This window comes from Myiozetetes cayanensis, unplaced genomic scaffold, assembly GCF_022539395.1.
Source record: "Myiozetetes cayanensis isolate MyiCay16 unplaced genomic scaffold, myiCay2020 scf1, whole genome shotgun sequence".
Classification (NCBI taxonomy): Eukaryota; Metazoa; Chordata; class Aves; order Passeriformes; family Tyrannidae; genus Myiozetetes; species Myiozetetes cayanensis.
The window spans coordinates 134,304,730-134,325,493 of record NW_026086604.1 but is presented as its reverse complement, the minus strand read 5'-3'; the positions used below and the strand labels follow the sequence as shown (position 1 = coordinate 134,325,493).

At 36.7% G+C, this 20,764-nt stretch overlaps 1 protein-coding gene across 1 annotated transcript in view; it reads right to left on the bottom strand.

The window, feature by feature from the left end:
• Positions 1–20,764, bottom strand: part of GPR158 (G protein-coupled receptor 158) — a 187,128-nt gene that overhangs the window by 62,452 nt on the left and 103,912 nt on the right. The window contains exon 5 of the mRNA XM_050308312.1: positions 17,252–17,320. Within this exon, the coding sequence (XP_050164269.1) occupies positions 17,252–17,320 (69 nt within the window). The remainder of the gene's footprint in view (positions 1–17,251; positions 17,321–20,764) is intronic.

Below are 20,764 nucleotides of genomic sequence, written 5' to 3'. Positions count from 1 at the left end.
TTAACAAAGTCCAGAAGAAACCAGTCACAGCTGCAAACTCAAAATTCACTCTGTAGTAGAAGCTATGGAAATAGGAATGCAACACTTCTTCTCTTCCCAGTAGAAAGACATTCTTATAGTTCTTACATCACAAGGACATGAACATTGTTATCTTCCAAAGGAATTGCTTGGACAGTATGCTTGGCTAAGAGGGCCAGAGTGCTCATGCGCTTTGGTTCTAGTCAAAAGTAAAAAAAAAATTGTTTAAGATAAATCCATGTAATAAAAATATTTATGCAGTATTGAGTAGATATTGTTAAAATTATTATGACTGAGAAACTTAAGCAAATTTAGTAAAATAAATTCCTATATCCAAGATGATCAAGCTCTTCAGAGATTTTCTTTTGGTCACATATGATATCTAGGTGATTTTTAAAGAACAGCATAAAATTAATTATACGTTTGTGTAAATATTTATATATCTATACATTTAAAGACAGAAATAGATTTGATGTATTTGTTGTTCTCTTTCAAAAGTTAGCTACTTTTCCTGCAGATTCTAAAGCACACTGATTCCAAAATAGCAGCATAATTCAAGTATATCTGTGCCAATGTTTTCTTCTTTAAGGAAAGCAACACAGAAAGCAACTCTGAAATACACATTATTGCAGAAGGGTTCACAGGGCACCTCCATGAGCCATTAAACACTCCCTCACACAGTATGTGTGGAGGTCATATTTTCTATATTGACTTTCCACCACCACATTCAGCTAAGGTGACTTGATACTATAATCCATCTAATACTACAGGGACTATAAATCCGGTGTAGAGATTCTACACACCTGAGCTAGGGAAGACAAGTGAATTGTTGAAGTGCAAGACAGCCAGGCCAAACTCCCTCTGTATTCAGTGGGGAGTACTGTAGGCAGAGGCCAAACCACACTGTCCTTCTACAGGTACCTAAGGCAGGGTATGAGTGCTGTCCTCCAGAGGTGCCTACTTTTCTCCATAGGCTATAAAGGGAGGGTGGGGTAAAATGGAATATTCAGAGTTAAAAGTAATTAAACAAACAAACAAACAACCCTGCACTGCAAATAGCCATTCCAAAGTTTTACTCACAGCTCTAAGCACTCTTTCCTCCTCAAATGCAGGCAGCTAGTAACTTGTCAGACCACGTAAAGCCCATCCTTCAACTCTGCAATACTACACAGGACAACAAGCTGGAAAAGGCTTTAGCCTAATTTAATATTTATTACTAATTTAAACTGGATGTCTCAAAGGAAGCAAAGAACTTTAGAACAACTCAACTGATTTGAAAAGAAATGAGCCTAGAATAAAAGGTATATTTTGTGGATTTTAAGAGGGATGCAGAAACACAGAAACAAGATGGCAAAGAAAGTAACAGAGACAGTAACTCGTTGAGGGCTGTGTCCTGAATGGACAGGTGTCATTTCCATTAGAGAAGAAAAATGAAAAACTTGTAAAATGAAAAGCAGTGATCTCAGAGTAGGCATATTGGATACAAGCTGCCAAGAAGCAATCTTGGGCAATGTATCAGCAGCACAGCTGGATGAACGCAGAGGAGCCACTTCTTTACAGACCTCGGGAAGAATATTTCCTTAATAGTTTAAGAACAACATACTCAACTCTGGAAGAGTAGTCTTCAAAAGCTTCAACACATGTAGGCACCCAACTAAAGAGAACAACTCAGAAAAGAAACCTCCCCTTGGAAATGCTACATGGAAGTGGAAAGCAGGAGGTTTAGATCTTGGAGCAGATCTTCAGGAGATTGAGCATGGACTTGAAAAACTTAAAAAAGTCTGTGGAGGTCACCAAGCAGTGAGTGAGAATTCTGAAGCACAATGGTGCAGGAGAGGAACCAGGTGACAAAGGTGTTGCACAATGTGAAATCACTGACTGGGAGAAACTGGGGTAATAAATTCTCCTCCTATGGAAAACAAAGTTTCATGACATCTGAATGATCTGTATTGCTGCTCATCACCTGAACAATCAGCAACAGTAAAATCCCTAAGGGATAATAGGCAAATCTCATCCTCCAAACACTGTATTTTCTAACCTTTGCAGACATTCAGGTTTTCCATAAAACCACATTGCCAAATGCACAAATAAACATATTGATGAATTCTTAATTGTTTGACATGGGTAATTTATTTTTCAAAAGTAACAGAGAAGCCACAAAAACATTTGAGACAAAAAGTTGCATTAGACAGGCATATATTTGATCTTCAACATCTTTTTTGGTTATCATTAAAAACTTCAATTCTCTCTCTCACATGATATAAAGTCTTTTCAGGTCATAAAGATCTGAACTCAGACACTCAGAACTGCATTAGGACTTGCAATTTGTTTTGCTGAACTATGCTTTCTCTGTAACTTAAGGTTTATTTAATGCAAATATAATTGCCACTCATTTCGAACATGTAAAGTAACTGTAGATAAATAAATTGTGAATGAGGAAAAGACACTCCGAGGAGCTGATTTTTTATTTTTTTGAAAATTAAGTAGGATTAGATGAAACAACAGTGCCCTGTCTGCAGTGCAACAATTAGCAAGTTTCTGAGGAAAGTTCTTGACAGTAAATGATTTAACCTGGAAACCAACTAAATTCAAGCTATATATTTACAGTGACATCAGTTGAGGCCCATATGCTACTTTCTGCTCATACCTAAAAATAACTTAACCATTCAATTAGAAGCCAGATCTCCACATTTTAACCAACAGGTAATCTACCCAATAGGTAAAATACCCTCCCTACTGCTCTGTGGAGTTAGATTAATATTTGTGCTTATATCCATTAACTGCTGCTTAATGAAGCCATATGAAATGGAACAGTAGCAGCACAAGAGGCTTAACACTTCTCATCTTAGAGCCAAAGCATTAAAACTTCCTTCAAGGTAGTACAAGTTTGTATCTTCTGAGCCAGAGAGAGAAGGAACTGAACTCAAGTGCCACATCCAGAAGGAAAGCATTAACAAGCAGAATATTGAAAAAACCCCACTGTCTATAGGCCAGATTTCTACCATCTATGCTGGGTAAGACAGTGAGGATTGCACGGTGTACCTGAAGAGAGGGTTCAAGTCTGCAGCCCATGTGAAGGAAGGCGTGTTCCCATGCAGAAAAACTAGGTACACCATAAACCACAAATTCCTCTCTCTTCAGCACATCCAACTCCCTAAGCTAGCCAAGAGTGCCTGACTGGGAGCACATGGCCCTCTCATGCCAAGAGTACCTCACCTGACCTCGAGGCACCAAAACTGAGCACTGCAATACGGAGTTGCAATGCTTCCCCAGTGGGAAGCTGAGTCCTTAAAAGACCTGCCATGATAAAAGTTGAAGCTGTATTAGGAAACACATCCCCTACTAATGGCTTAACTATTCAACCATATTTGGTCTCCTCTTTTCAGAGACTGACCAAAATAGCTAGAACCAGTACCTGCTGGTTCCCTCCTGTTGCGGCAGCTGCAAAAATAAAACATTAGAAATACCAGTCTTTCAGGGTAAGATCGCTCATTTGCATTCCTGGCACATCTCACTTGCACGGTCCACAAAATGTGTTCATTAACAGATAACAAAACAGCAGAAGGAGGCTTTCTTCAAATGTTCCACTCCTTCCTGAGCACAGGGGGAGTCCTCCAAACATTTCACTGATTTATCAAAGAAAAGGCCTACCCTCTATCAGGAGAGACATATTCTATGCATTTTATTGCTAGGCAGTCTTCTGCATTTAACTGTAGTTATTTATTTATACGAACTTCCTTCTCCATCCTCCCTACCAAGCTGCTTGTGGTGTTGAATAAACAACTGTACAATAAAAAAAACATAAAAGCAGAAGGACAAAATATTTAAGAGCAAAATTAACAGTTGTCACCAGAACTAAGAATGAGATGGTAAACAGAAACCAAAATAACTGAACTCCAGGAGGCCAAGGAGAAACACAGCAATTTTTTAAAAGGGAAGTCAGGCTCCTAAGATAGACAGACAGTAATGAGATAAACCAACCAAGTGGTGAGACCCCATATCTGAAACTGTCCAAAACAAACACTTCAAGCCTCACATTTAGATGAGGAGCTGTGAGTACTCAGAGGGCCATGACCTTCTTTTTCTTCAAGGTTCTTGAACACTTATTATATATATAACAACTATTCATGATTTAAAACAAATCCATTCCGGCAGATTTTGACAGGATTGATTGTGACATGTCTGAGAAAAATGCATTACTTTCAACAGTCTGAGGAAATGAACCTAGCAGACTCACTGTATCCTGCTACAAAATTTCATCTACTTTACGAAAGACATGCATGGAGCATTTCTTCGAGCTTGCTTAGGTAACTGCAAAGTCTCAAGAATGTCTGCTGTGCTCTCCAGACCAACAGAGCCCTCAGTGTTTAGCAACAGGAACTTCTCTGTCCTCTGTTTAATTTTCTTTCTTTCACTCTGGTTTCAACTTTTGTCTAACTTCATCCTGTTCTTTAACCTATTTCTTAATCAGCCAAGACTAAACACTACTTGAAATTACATCAATGTTCCAAAGTTTTTGTTTTCATTTGTTGACAATAACAGAGAATGATTTTTCTCAACTGTCTTCTCAAGAATTCTTTGTCTGTCAACTTGCTTATTTAATCTGATCTTCTATTATTATTATTAACAATAACATTACTAATTATTTCATCAAATACAATTAATTATCAATTTCATATCTTCAAGTTCTTGATCACATCTGATGTCTGCTATACACACTGGAGAGTCAAATCAGAAATGAGTGCCTTTCACAATTATAACATTTGGTATGAAAGGTTTTGATGTTACCAGGTTAGCCCAGTTTATAGGTACTTGTGGAAAATCTGATATAGCAGAGGTTTCTTTTCCAAATCTAGTAAGTACTGTTATCACTTATCCTAAAAAGACAACTTATCCTGCCTGAGAAAAAAGTGCTCCTTTTTACTTGTCAAATCCCACAACCAACAGCACAATGCATCAAAATTCTTTATGTGGAATGTTTTTTGTTCCAGAAAAGTTACATAAAGAGCAGCTAAAAGTGAAATTTAGATTTTTTTATGTATTCTTGGTGACATCTAAAATTGGCAGATACCTTATTGTTGTCACTAATAAATCTATTAATCTTGCTTAAGACTTAGTTGGTAGGTATTTAGAGTATGTTTCTGATTTAGCTATCTTCCAAAATTCCTGGACCTTTTTTCAAGACCTGAGCATATGATATTCCAACAGAGCCTTATATTGAATTAATGGTTAATAAAAATGTTCCTTAGGATTTTAAAATACTTGTTATGACATCATTTTGCCTTCTCATAGCAACAATTGGTGATTACTTGAACAGAGAGCGCCTGCTACTATGGCAGTAACTTCTTTGGATTATCATTTCAAACATGTAAATATGCTTTAAGGTTTGGAAAGTAGATACAGGTTTAATAAATATGGATATAAATAGCTGACTAAATAGCTCAGTACACAGACTTTTATAGATCAGTTCTTTACAGTTTCAAGGCACTGCCACCAATAAAGACAGAAAAAAGGATGAGCTGACTCCATGGGCCAGGAAGCTCTGCTGGATTTAAAAAAAAAAAAAAACCACAACATTTCAAGGATTCGGCATGTTGGTGTTGTCAGATTAGGAATTTAAGAGACAGAGCTGAACACTGAGAACACATGCCTGTATACAGCACCCCAGTACATGCTATATTTGAGAGGCTTAGGCTAGTTAAAAAACTAGGTCACTACTGGAATATATACAATTATTTTAGACTTTGATTAATGTGACAACTTATATATTTGGATTGACATAAAGCAATCTGACGATTAAATCATAGCTCCATGTTTCAAAAACATTGGTTATTTAACTATTACCTGTAGAAAATTCCAAAATTTAAAAGGAAGAGGTAAGTCTGAACAAGATACAATACTTGAAGGAAAAGTGGAAAGCACTTCCTTATGACAACAAAACTTCCATTACTTTTCTTCTTAAATGTCACCATAGTCTGCATAAGTGTCAGCATATGCTATATAAAATATACCTGTTTGATATACATGTAACAGGTTTAAACATTTCCTTCAGTGAAAGTGATATAAAAAGTTTTGGTCATGCAGGAAAAAACAGCATCAATACAAATTTAATAGGAAAAAAAAGTTAAATGAAGAACTATTAAGATTTTCCTTTATCAGAAAACGTTTTCTCACCAAACTTTGTACACACACCACGAACCAGAACCAAACCTCTTTGTAATATGCCCTCAGTCAGCAGGTGCCCACAGAGACCACGCGCTGCTGCCGGGATGGCAGTCAGCCGTGGCAGCAGCACAGGGCACACTCTCCTGTCACAAACTCTTAACGCAACTTTACTCCATCACAAAGCACTGAGACTGCAGTACAGCTAAGGAACACACTCTGCCTTTGTGGTGGATCTGCCCACCACCAGTTGCACCAGAGGAACACATTCAGAATATGTGTACGCTATGACTATGGTTTGCATTTTCCAAGGCATTTGGCCCCTCAAGTTACTTTTAAAACCAATGACCCTGACACTGACAAAGTTTACAGATACTCCAAATATCTGCTTAGGTTTACTTTTGCCTGCTTTTTGGCTTACTGCTTTTCTCACTAGCCTTGAGTCAATCTCACTCTGCACATACAAAGCAAGGATTCTCTACTGTCTGCAATATATAAGAGAACACATGTAAAATGGTAATCCTTCCCTGCCAAGGGGTCTACGGCATCTAAAGGATTAGCTTCAAGACTGACTCCTTGCTGTAAATCACAAGAACCTTGTCTAATGTAGCATACATCTGAACCCCTCTCCACACAAACAAACCCACTCAAATTCATGCCGATGCCAAACTATGGAACATTTAACTCCCTTCTGAGCCCTCTCCAGCTGTTAGTGTGTGGGATCCAGTCTTACTGCTAAGGTCAAACCAAGGGACTGAGAAACCTTACTCAGGCCACAGAAAAGCAGTTTTAAATCCCTGGTTAGTTTGAGACCCTTATCTGTAAAGGCATGCCAACCGTGAGGCAGCTCAGTCATCGGAAGCTGGTCTGTTCCCAACCCACTCTAGCAGAGCTGCTCCAGTTTACATGGAATGCTTGAACACATTCACCAGGACAGCCTGTACCTTATGAGCTCAGGTAGTCCCCTAAAAATGGACAAATCTGAGTTACAAACTCATCATTTTGTGACTATTCAGAAGATGACTGAAATATTCGAGTAAAACCAGGACCTCTTCTTGCTCTTGCCCCTTGACAATGCAAGTTTTCGCCGTCCGCTCTATTATTTTAAATCCCATAGATTGATGCTTTCCAGTGAGAGTTTCTTTCTGCTTTGTTTATCATCTAGTGTCTTTTCATACAAGTTGGATGCAGCTCCACAGAAATTATTAGAGTAGTTCTGAAATACAGTCCATGTGGAATGAAGTATCAGGCTTTTTCCTGTTTGTACTTCTATGCCTTAATCTTTTCAAGCCTAAATCAAATATTCTCAGGTCATTCTCATAAAGTACCTATAATTTTTAGCACTGTAAAAACAGTTGCATGCTACCAGACCTTTGAGAAGATGAAAAATTCACCATTAAATGTGTCCTTGCTCACACCTTTAATAAAATATTTTTAAGCACTTTATTGTTATTATTAGCAACAGCCATTTGTAACATGATTCTTTTTCATTGATCAGGACCCTGCTGTGCATGGCACAGCTAAGCCAAACATCCCTGTACCAAAGAGTTCATAATTTAAATATGAGATGAGAAACCACACATCAATACAGAGGAAGCAAAAGGAAAGAATAAAAGATTTATCTTATATAATTATGTAAGTGGTGTTTTAGTAAAGGAGAAGAAAGCTTGTAAGGAGTAGTGAGAAATACCCGTATGCAAGCAAGGAACAAGCACTGAATGTACAATCTGTGGTTTTACAGATATCTTCTATAACATGTAGTTGTGATAATAAGAGTGCTGACTGTATCAAAGTACAAGATGTCATTTGTGTCTTGTTTTCATTTCTATACTGTTTGATTGCTCAATTTTGGATTAATTTTCCTGTTGCTGCATTAGACTTTTGCTGTGTTTCCATGAGAGCTCTCAAAGTTCTCTATTCTATTTTCACACTATCATCCTTTCCCTTATCTCTTTACATTGCTTTTACTGACTAAACAATGTGCAATAAGGCTTTAGCACCCTAGGTTATTTAAAATATTAACATCAAATAATAATGAAAATTGCAGATGATTTAAATAATTTAAGTTTGATAAATTATACACTGTAAGAGAACTGTATAAAATGGTATTTTCTTCCACTTACAATTTTTTTGTTTGATGAAAGAAAGTCTCTTTTCATCCTCTTATTTTCTATGGTTTTTGTCCATATGTATTACCTGGGAATTGCTTTAAATTATTTTTAGCTCTGAAATCCTTCTATCCATTTCCAATAAGAGTTTTGATTGAACTGGCACGTTTTTCTTTGCTTCTTTTTTTTTTTCTCTCCCCTAGGAATGTCCAGAACTTACTGAACTGCATCATACCACTACAAGGAATCTACTTCTGATTCAGATTTCAAAGATCAGCATATGAATATTGGTTATGAAGGACAAGATATTTCTTTATACCTTCCTCAAAACTTGCATCTATTTGCAGATCTGTGCTTAGTCCCACAAAAGCAGAGAATCTAGAAATCAAAGTTTGTATAAAACACTGTCTGCTGAAAATAGTGCTTCTTAATGTGGTCCTAATACACAGTTATAGCCAAGAAATCAGAAGGTTTACATCACATAGGAAAAAGCTGCTTTTGATAAAGACTAATTGCTTGCTCTAAGGAATATTTTCTGTCGCATCCACAGTATTATTGTTATTTCTAACAACAGAAATCTCATCTCTCCCTACTTGGTGTGATGTAGATTTAGACCCAAGCCCTAGGCTTTCAAGTCTCAGTTTCAGAAATAAATCTGGCTAGTTTCATAGCAAATTTTTTACCTGCTGGCCCCTACCTCTTCATTTTTTTAACTCTGGTAAACTAAAACTTTGAGTATTTCAATCAGATGACTCTATTATTATCAATAATAGTAGAGATACGGAATATCTTGTACACTACTTGTTGATGTGTTTTAATAATTTTATATTGCAATTTACATGTTGTATTTTAAACTTGCCTTTGCTCTCACAAGTATTTATATTACTTTTCCTAGTTTCTACAAGTAAAATGCTAATTTCTTATTTACATCAGGCAATAAGTGGTCTTGGGTTAACAGCATTGATTTAAATCCCATTGATCTCTTATCCCAGAGTTTAGAAGTGAGAAGTTTAGAAGTGCTACACAGTAATGAAAACTTTGCACTATCACTATTATAATTCTGTAAGATTTTTCCAGTGCAAAGATTTCACTAGTTATATAATTTTCCCTGTAAATTGAAAACTGCTTAACTTCTGTTATTAGCAGCTGTTACTAAAAACCATAAAGGTATCACTGTCTGCATCCTAGGTACTCAGCATGCAGAATGACTGAATAAGGGCAGCCTCATCTCTGATGGATGAAATCTCCTTTCTTAAGGATCTCTTCCAAAAACATTAACTCTTCTCTTTCTCCATTGAAATGTATTGAATTCCTCATCTCTTCTAATCATTAACCGTTAATCACCCTTCATGGTGCAACATTTTAAGTTGATGGTTAGGAAATACCTAATGCATTCATACATAAAAGAAGAGAGACCTAATGAGTGAGGGTAAATCACTGATGAAAGGACTATACCCTACTGACAATATGTACATGGCGACTACAACTTTTAATATTTCCCTTTTTGGTACAGTTCAGTCCTGGCTCATCTATACTGTCAAAACCTCTTGTGTCTTTAGTTTTACAGTTTAATAAAAATGTGGTATATCCTTCTCCATTATCTTTCCTGTAAAAGTTCCATCACATTTATATTTTGAACTAATATATGTGCCTTTTTTCATATATTAATTTTTTTCATAAGGTTATACATCACTACAGTGAAATTCAAACATATTCTAAAGCATCATGCCTATCAACTCAGTTCACTTGCCAAGTGATCAGTGTGGTCATCAAAACATGTTTGGTTGAGAGAATCAGTCCAATCCTTTCTAGCTTATTTGCTATTGAGATCCAACAAGAGTTACATAAAATAAAGTACATAATCATTCAGTAAGACCTTTTTCCTGTTTTTTTAGTCCAATTCAGCACAAGTAGTGAGTCCAAATAAGGACTTTCACTGATGAGATTTTTTTTCAGTCAGGTGTTCTTCAGCAATTCTTTTACTTGAAAGTGGCACTGCAGTGGTCTCCTGCTCAAGTACCTCTAATGGTTTAGCTTTGGAGAGCAGAGCAATGAGGATGAATTATTATAGCATTGTTCCAGGCTTTAGTAAGGAACATACCATGAATATTTCCAGCACTATTTTCCTCCAGATGAATGCTCCCACATTCTACCCTATGATAACTTTTGTGTTTCAAAGCATGATCAGAAAAGAGTTCCCACAATTTTATTTTTCAAATGTAGCAATTTCTAACTTGTGCATTGCTCATGCAATTTAACATTGCTTATACTCATTTAACTTTTTTTATTGTTCATGCTGTATCCAAAAAATTTTAAAACCCCTTGTTAAATATTGTGCACTGTTTTTCAGGACTGTGGTCTGGTTTTATAACACTATTTTGAAAAGAATATACTAATGTAGAGTTTCCTCTATACATAAGTAAGCTTATTCATGCAAGTTTTTCCAGTGGAATCATGAATAAATAGGAAAGACCACAAGATTTTGCCCCGCTCCCCTCACTGCAATATTAATTTCACTGAATGAAGGGCTGGCAAGACTGTACCACATAAGTCCCTGCAAGCCAGCAGTGCAAGACAGTAATTTAAAATAAAAAGGTCAACAAAAACCCAGTGTGGCAGTTGGTTCAGGTCACTGGCTGCTGTCCTTTTCTCTCCAGCCCTGCACACTTACATATACTTGGCTATTCAGTGAACTTGGACTTTGACAAATGTGCCCTTCAAACTCAGTTCTCAAAAAAGCTTTCAGAGTAGCAAAGATAACACTGGCCTCCTACAATACTGTACCTTTGTGGAAGGGGAAAATCGAGTTTTGTCATGTATCGCAATTAATGTCACAAGGATGAGCATGGGAGTCCAAGATGTGAAAGTATCATCAGTACCTGTACATTCACTGACATATCGTCAGCCTGTCATTTATAAATCCCACTACATGTTCCAGCAACATCACATATTTTATCACTATTCAAAAAACCTACAACCATGTGACTTTGCTGTGTGCCTGTGCATTGCCCGGTTGGGCAGTCTCTACCCTTGCAGGTTTTTAAGACCTGCCGGATAAAGCCCTTAGTAACCTTGTGTCCTGGTTCTGGCCAGGACAGGGTTAATTTTTTGCAGTAGCCAGGAGGGGGGACAGGTCACGAGTGGGAAAGGGACTGCCTTCTGGGGAGAAGGGGTTCCTTCTGGTGGAGAAAACATGGCAGGGGGAGTGGTCCAGTGTTATTTATTGTCACGGGGCCCTTGTGAGCATTTCTGCATATGAATCACTCTCTCTCTTTTGTATGCTTCTGTTTTTAATATTGCTGTTAATGTTCATTTTCCTATCTTGTTGCTGTTTCCAGTAAATTGTTGTCATCTCAGCCTGTGATCTGTGCCTTTTGTGCCTTCAGTTAGAGAGGGGGAGAGGGAGCAGCATGTGGGGTTTTCATGGGAGTACTAAATTAGAGAGTACCATTCGTAATACCATTCATAACCATGACACCTTGTCTTGTAACAAATCTTATGACCTTGACTAACTGTCCTTTAAGCAGGAAATTGGACAAGAGGCCCCCTGAGGTCCCTTCCAGCTTAAGTTATCCTGGGAACACAGCACAGAGACATACACAAACACAGAGAATATAAACAAATACTTCTCACCAAATTCCACCTGCATGATCTCTTAGAAATTATGATGTCGTAGCTCTGCTAAGTTTCCAATACCCCAAACATTGGTCATATACACAGCGATATCAATATCTAATCAAGATCATATAGCTCTTGCTAATCACAGGTCTTAATATTTATCATTATATACACAACAGCCTCTGGTTGATAGTAGTTACTAGAATTTCTTAGGATAGCTATGTATATTAGTGGAAACAGAACCATGAAGAACTATCACACTGTGTATCTTGTTTTTCTGCTATTTCAAATATATTTATTCAAAAAGCAGAAAATATTCCGTGCTGAACAGTCATAAACATTTTTCTTAGCTGTCCTTGGACTTCAGTGACATGAACACCAAAGACAGGCATCTTCTTTACCAGAAACAGGAACAGTAAAATGACGAGTGTTAATCCTAAAAGCTTTAAACACTATTTTGTGAGCAAAGAAGATGTAATTATATTCTGAAAAAGAATCAGCCTAAAACATCTGGGGTATCAGAGCAGGCTTGCAGTGCTAAATGTGTTGGAAAAAGCCAATCTTTCAGTTGACCTTACTGCACATCAGTGTGTATAGAATGAAGAGTGACTGAGCTCTTGTAATGCATCCCTTATAGGAATACTCAAGGGACAAATGCATTAAAGTATTTCACACTGTTCCATTTTCACATTCATTAATGTCAAAACCAGAGCTTTCCAGTGACCTCGCTCTGCTCAGGACTATTATGACTAATGGAGCCACCACAGCCTCATCCTCCCAACATTCATGGTTCACTTCTTCCACGCTAATTTACCTATGGATCACTTGAGGGGAAAAACCCCCATATCCATATCTAAGCTCTACCACTCCTCACTTTCTATTCCTTCTCATAACACAAAAGGGTAGGTGATTCTAGTTCAAGTGTGAAAGAGGGAGTTAAGACAGCCCCAGAAACACATCCTAACACCTAACACATGCAACAAGATGTCTCAGCACAAAGCTTATTCCAGGATTCACTACTGAACTATTTCATGAGCATTAGGAAGTCAATGCTCTGCCATCCCACAGCTCCATTTCTCTAAAGTGGTAACAATATTGCCTTGCTATAATTTGCAGTTCTGAAAAACAAGGAAAAGTGGTAAAGAATTCATAGTCTTTAGCCAAAGGATGAGAAGACTGAAGGAACAAAATCCTAACAGTCTTTAAAAAGATACTGTGCAGCCTCCTAAGCTAGTTCATCTTATGATCTAACAGATCTCATTGTTACAAGGTTCACCCCCCCTGTCTAAATAACTTTTGCTTGTTGGAATTTAAACCTAGTACTTCTTATCTGCTGTACCAAGAACATGGAGAAGAAATTTGCATCATCAGACTCACTAACTTTTTTCACTAGCTGTAGAAACTCTATCATAATATTGCATGGATTTTGGAGTTAATTTTGAAGTTTCAGTTAACATAGACTAGCACTATGGAAAATATTTAATATATCAGACAATCCTAGTTGCCTAGGGTAGAATTATCACCATTTGAGGGAAGTACCTCAAGCCTCCTTTATAGTTCATTAAGTGTTAGCCATGATGCACCTCATCTTCAAGATCCAAGCCTAAAACAAGTCATAAAAGGTCCATTTCCTCTTCAGGATTTGGTGAGCACAGGCTAACTGTTTCAGCTATGGATACATATACAAGAAACACAGACTCACAGAATAATTTCCTCTGCAAGGGAGCTCCAGAGGTCATCTAGTCCAGCCCTCTGCTCAAAATAGGTCTAATAGGTCAGGTTGCTCAGAGCTGGGCCCAGTCAAGTTGTGATACCTCCAAGGATGGTTATTTCACCAGCTCTGGACAAACTGTTTCAGTATTTGACCACCCTCACAGTAAAAAAACGTTTCCTGATATCAAATCAGAATTTTCTATTTTTCAACTTGTGCCTATTACAGATGTCTAAAATCAGATGAGATCTGACTTCTAATGCAATTAACATTCTTACAATATTGTGCTTGTGCTCACTTTTGTTGAAGGTCTTTGTAGCATGCAGAAGTTTTTAAACCTGTGTCAGTGAGTTCCAAGCATTAGCAAGACATGGAGTTAGGAAAGGTGTAAATTTTAATATTTCTGGAAAAGGAAAGTAATCAGATGCCAAGCACAGAAGTCAAGAGACTCATCCATAAGATGGTTGGGTTTTGCCTTTCTATTCAAAATCTAAGAACAAAGAAATATAAGCAAAATTAATTAGAAACCCTAGAGTTCATTTGGAGGAGGTCCATTGATAATTGGAAAGACTAAGTAAAGGGAAATTAGAGTTGCTACTGTGAGACTACAGAAAATACAAAAAATGAGAGCTGCCCAGCAACTTCTGGGTAAAATCTATGCATTGTAATACACAAAGCTCATCTGCCTGCTTATAATTCAGGAAAGATCAGAGTGTTGTTATCAGTATAGCAGAATTTGAATAATAAATTTAGGTGGAGACCATCATTTGCACTTCCCATTTGGTTAGAAGGGCATTGTAACAGCTGTTTTTCTCACCAAAAGCAGCTGAATGGTGATATTATTTTTCAATTAATGATGTTACACTATGAATAGATTACTGCATGTAGACATGAAAACAACCACAATTAGTGAAAGAAATTCAAACCAAAACAAGGAAGGTTTTGGTTTGCATTTAATTGGAGGGTAGGAGAAGTCAAAGATGCAATAAACCCCTTTTGGACACAGTGAAATTTGTATGCTGGACGATCTCAAAACAATCCAAGACAGACTGAGTGAGCACATCTAGAAAATGCAAGAATTAAGAAATTGTAGAAGAACAGAGAATAAAGATGCAAAGACTTGGAGCAGCATTGGGAAATTCTAAGGGGATTTTGCTTTTAAATAAGAATGTAATTTTCCACTGAATCCTTAAATGAATAGTGATTTCAGTTATTTAGAACTGAAATGCTGTCACTATGTCTTTATATTGTTACATGCACTAAGCCAAGCTGTGTAATTCCACACTTGACTGAGTGTGAAAGTAAAGCTTTTTGGTTTTACATTCCAAATCACAATAGAAGAGATGATACAAAAAGGAAAACAGTCTTATGTTAAAAGCCAGCACCCTACTGTAGTGATGCTTGTGAACTCCATTCCATATGTTAACTTGCATTTCATTCTATCATCTAAAAGCAAACCTTGGGTTTCCTTTCTCATGCCATTCTGCTCTGTTTTGTGCTCCTTTTCAAGACAATAAGTAGGTGAGCACACTTAGATACTGTCCATGTACAGCAAAATATCAAGTTCACATTCCAAGGACCCACCCTCCATAATCCACAAATTGCAGCTTTTCTTTCTTAAAAATTAAATAATAGACCTCTCTGACTATACTTTATACCCTTCACACATACATTGTTTCACTGCCTTGCCCTGGATCAGTGAATTGAGCTGATCTTTCTGTATCAGTCCCAATCTTCTTCGGTTTTAGAAAACCATATTCTTGGGGTTGGTGAAATCAGGACTAATTTATCTGTCTGAACATTAGTACGACCTCCCACTACCAAATTCTCTACATCCCTCCCCTAAAACCCTCAAAACAGAAACAATAAAATTTCTGTCTATTTTTGTTTCAACCCGTAGGAGTAACGGTCTGATTCATAATTACCTGAGTAAGAAAGGAAGAATACCCCAGCAAAGAGAGTGGGAACATAAAACTGCCAGAAGAGAAAAAGCAGGTACATTTTGCCTATTAGTTTCTAACACAATGTGTTCACAGTGGACAGTTTTATATAGTATGAGAATGAGATGTGCAGAGAAAGACAAGCTCTGGTCAAGTATCTACATACCAACTGGAACACAGGCTAATCAGGAATTTTCTGTACAATTTTTTTCCTCAGAATGCATCAAGCTGTCATTTTGCACTTGCTGTACATTTAACACTCTTATTGTCAGTGAAAAAACAAAGGGGGAGATGTTTAAATGTCAGTGACAAGCTGAGGGGATGTTTGGGTTATTGAACTCTCCCTCCCAGGACCACTTCCTGTCTCTACATTTAAAGGTTGTGGACGACACCAGCTCTTGCATCTTAACAGCACTGCCCTTCACGTCAACGGCTGTGAGAAGTCTTTTTCACCCACAGTATCTCAGTATCCCTGATGCTGAGCACCTGAAGGCTGAAGACAGACAACCAGCATTTCCCTTTGTGAAATGGAATGCTTTATGCTACAAATTTCTGTAAATGCTTCCTTCACACCACCGGCTGAAGAAACAGTGCCTGGGCTTTCTGTTCTGTTCACCACAATGAAATATGAAAGACATTCTCAAAAGCTGGGGTTGTAAAAAACACTTTTACAATAGGGAAAAAACAAAAACTTTTGCCTCCTTGACATCTGTAAAGTGAAAGATGAAAAACACATAAAACTATCCTAGAAATGCACACACTTTTTCTTTAGAACTTGAAAGGCCAACAGGATTCAAAAAATAATGTATAAAAATTCCATCAGGATTTGTATTTCTTACAGTATTCTTCACACATTCGACTACAGTTTATTTGCTGCTTTTTCTGCAACTACTAAAGACTTTTGTTATCCAGCTCATCTCTCAGTACCTACATGTTGGTCTGTAAATGCACAGAAGATTCTGACTACAGAGGAAAACGCAAACATATTTTAAAACAGCCCACAACTTCACCTTTGTTTCTGGCTCCTGACCTGCATGCTATCAACTTCTTTCAATTTACACTGTGATGTCTTGCTTTATCAAGCCATTGTGTTGGGCTTACGTAACAATTAACAAACTCATTTTTCCTGGGATTTTTGAAAAGAGAATGGATCCACATTTCTAAAAGCCTTGTAATGTATTTCTCATTTGACTGTGAAATTATTTTTTTTCCACTTACAGCCTAGAAATAATATAATCTAATTTTCCCAAATACATGGTGTTGCAGATGTCACATAGCCTTAGAAACATCAAAATATATGTCATTAATACACTGAAATAACTATTTTCCTTTGTACTACATTCCAGAGAAATACTTGGTATAATCAGTGTCTTTCTTTTACACACCTTGCTGATTTTTCCCATAGCATAGATTAGAGGTGTCATCTCTAAAAAAAACTCATCTTAGCCCAGAACACCTAAAAACTTTCAAGTTAAAATGACTGGTAAGTTCACTAAATTTAAAATGGAGAAGTATTACAAATATAGCAAAACATTTGAGTGCTCTTAAGAATATTTACAGAACACAGCACATTTTACAGTCAGGTTAAACTAATAATTAGTTTTGACATTTATATTTTCACTGAAGTCATTCATGCAATGTTTTAAAATGTTGGCAAGGATATAATTTTTTTTTAAAGTTATAGTTTGACTTACTGGGAAGTACAGGAGAAGCGATCCAAAAAGAATGGTTTCCAACAGCACCAGCCCTGAAGCCCTGATACTCTAGAAGACAAAAACCAACACAAAATATTAGAAAATTCTCTCTGTGTGACATTTCAATGTTGGGTTCTTTGCAGAAGGCATCTTCACTTTTGTCAGTATAACACTTCCACAGTAAAGCTTATTAAAGCAGAATATTAAGCTGTCTGTCATACTGGCATGCTCCACACTCTTTAATTCACAGGCCCATTAAAATGGTTGTGTTTTACAAAATCCAAAATACTATTCAACACACAATACCTGGATAAAATTTGAAACTGCTGAATTTGTTCTCAAGTGCCAAGAATTATGGATCACAGGAACTACAGACATGAATTTAACTGTGGAATTTGTTCTGTATTGTTTCAATTTCAAGAAATCCTTTGAATATTTTTACTTATTTAATATTAATTACTTGATTTCTATAATATGTATGAATAATCTACCATTTTACTGAATATAGTGTGCTCTTAGATTGAAAGGGCCTTTATTTTTTCTGAAATTTTGTACAAAGATGTTGATTCAGATATTAACTTGTCAGGACTATAAACATACCATGCCATTTCCTTACTGATTCTAATTTAGTCTCTCCATCACGTTTTCTTACATCGTAAAATTAAACAAAAAAAATCAATTCTTGTTCCTAACACAAAATGTATTCCAACAAGTTTGATGATTTATGTAGAGTGCAATTGTGCCTTATCTTAAAGACAAAACATCAGCATTGCTTCCCTTTTCTTTAACCATTTCCTTCCCAAGGGAGTTTCACACTTTGTGATGTCAAATTCCAAGCACAAAATTATAAAAACTGTAAAAAGCATTATAGGACTGTGTCCACAAGATTCCTTTTGTGGCCCTGATTCTGCCATAGATGGAAGATTCACTTGTTTTGATACAGTTTTTCTTCATAACATCTTTGTAAGACGACACTTTTCTCCTTGGGAACCAACGCAGAGGGCTCTGCCCAACACCACACAGGACACTGCCAGAGGTCAGTGAACTCATCTCTCATCACTGAGCAATACTCAAAACTCTTTTTTCTTATTTTATACAATGCATCTGTATGCCACAGAATGGCCAACAGAGTTAGTGAAACTGACTTCATGCAGGGAAGATGGAAATTATCTAAAACGTCTGGTCTTCATAGAGCTTCTGTGTTAACATCCTTTTCTAAACAAGTTTTCACATCCTGATCAGTCCTTCCTTATCGAGCTTTTTTCTGGATGGTATGATTGTGAGAGAACCTGCAGGGCCAAAGAACTTCAGCATTTACAGTTTTTCCTCCAAAACAAGTAATAATCCATGATTTTCCTCTCACCTGTGATTGGGTAGGGACCGTTCTCTGTGAATTCTGTCTGTCCCCTTCACCCTCCTGCCTTAAAAGAAGTGTGGCTTACAAAGCAACACTGAAATTCAAAATGAGCTTGAATTCAAGTTTTGACTGTGCTTTCATCTCAGTCTTTGATACCAGGAAACCGTAGGTTTTAACCCAATGTTTAAAGATACCACAGCTCTTCTTAACAGGATTCCTCATTAAATGGAGGAGACATTCTAGCACATCGGGATGCTATCCACAGCGAGGAAGAAAAGCACAAAACTTCAAATAAGAAACAGTACAACCAAAGAACTATTTTTGCATTAAGTGTAGAGAAAAAAAATTAGTATGGAAATGGAAGTATGAGAATTCTCCCAAAATACATTTTTGAAACTTAATTTTTGCTACTGCAAAGAAAAACAGATATTTTAATAACTGATTTTAAAAATATATGAATTCTTTTTTTCTTTCATAGTGACCACTACATCCCAAGAGGTAAAGTCCAGGAAGAAAAAACTCCATCCAGCACTGAAGTTTTAACAACAGGGAATAACTAAAGAGGAGAAAACCAAAACTAAAGCAGAATGTTTTAAAATTAATTTATGAGATAAATGTATGTTATATTAGATAAACTAGTATTTCCAGCAGTCTCTGAGTGATAGTTGTTTGATCAAAAGCTAAATCTTCTACTGTACAGACTTAGCAAGTATGGGCCCCTCAGGCATTGCTGGGGGCAGTATCACAAATACATGACTTTATGGGCATCTATGACATACAGAGCACTGAAAATGACCATATACCTCAAGAAAAAAGCCTTTGTTCTTTTAAGAAAATAAACAAAAGAATGGAAACTAATGATAAACTAAAGTCTCCACCAGCTGGTGTCCACCTATACCAGCTGCACAAATAAAATTCCCTGGTGGAAATCACAGAAATCAGGGCATTTTAGGATACAGCCCTGAAATTTCATGCAGTGGGATTTTCTTCAACTTGCATGTAACATTTGTTCAATTTCTTCTTCTTTTCCTTAACAGTTGCTTGGTTTTTTTGCATCTGCCTTGCTTGTTGGCATTTATTTTGGTTTTATTTATTTCTCTGGCTGTTCATCTTGTGTACAGTTTGTTTATTGCCACTTTGCCTGTGTGCTCATTTTCCCTTTCAGGGTTTCATTTCTATATTTACTTATTTGTGCCAGTAAAACTGTCCTTTCTGGATTTCTTAGTCACACTCAGTGGTTTCATATTGCTGACATCTCAGTGATACTGCACTTTATTTTGCTTCTAGTTTTGTAATAACTTTCAAACTTAATTTAGCTACCTATACCATCTACTTATCTAGGCTTGCAAAGGATACTGTTTGTGAAGGACTGATTTATGCCTTAGGATTTGCTCAGTCTTCCATCTACTCATTGTATCTAGACCACATTAGTAGCCTTTGAGGTAAACAGTCATTCCTTATCCTTCTATTTTAGAAAGTAACACAATTTCTCGGGCAAATCACATTAAGAAATACCCTTGGGTATCGCTAAAGAGTCATAAATAAATGCTTAAAAATTATTTGCATGAGGGAAATTTAAAAAATAAGCTGTCCAAGTTTCATCAAGTGTAACAAAATAAAGAGCTGAAATGATGTATAAATATGCACAGAAGATACTGCATTTCAATTCTCTATGGTCCTAAGCAGTCCAGGAAATACAGCAGCATTAATTACCACTGAATTCCTAAATGTCATCATACAAAGTCAGTGATATGAGTGTTGAAGTATTTTCAGAGTGGAGAAAAAAAGAAGAAATTAAAACCCAGAATAAAATTGAAGTAATCCTGTATCTCTTACATTGCATAATACCAAATTAACATAACTGAAGACTTTTGGTATCAGTCCAGGAAGACTGCAGATTCTTCCAGGGCCACATGTCACTGTGTACTATATGAGCATGATACCATGGAAACCTAGTGAGGGGAAAAGGTTGGCATATTTTGATTTTTTTTTCACTTTTGGTTAAACAGTTCTGCCCCTTCTGTAACATAAAGAATGACCAAAAAAGGCTGTGATTTAAAGAAAATTTCCTTTTGCAAGGATGGTTTCACCAGAACGTGAGCTTATTGTACAGATAAATGAAGCAAACAAAAAACTACAGGGACAAAAATTTGATA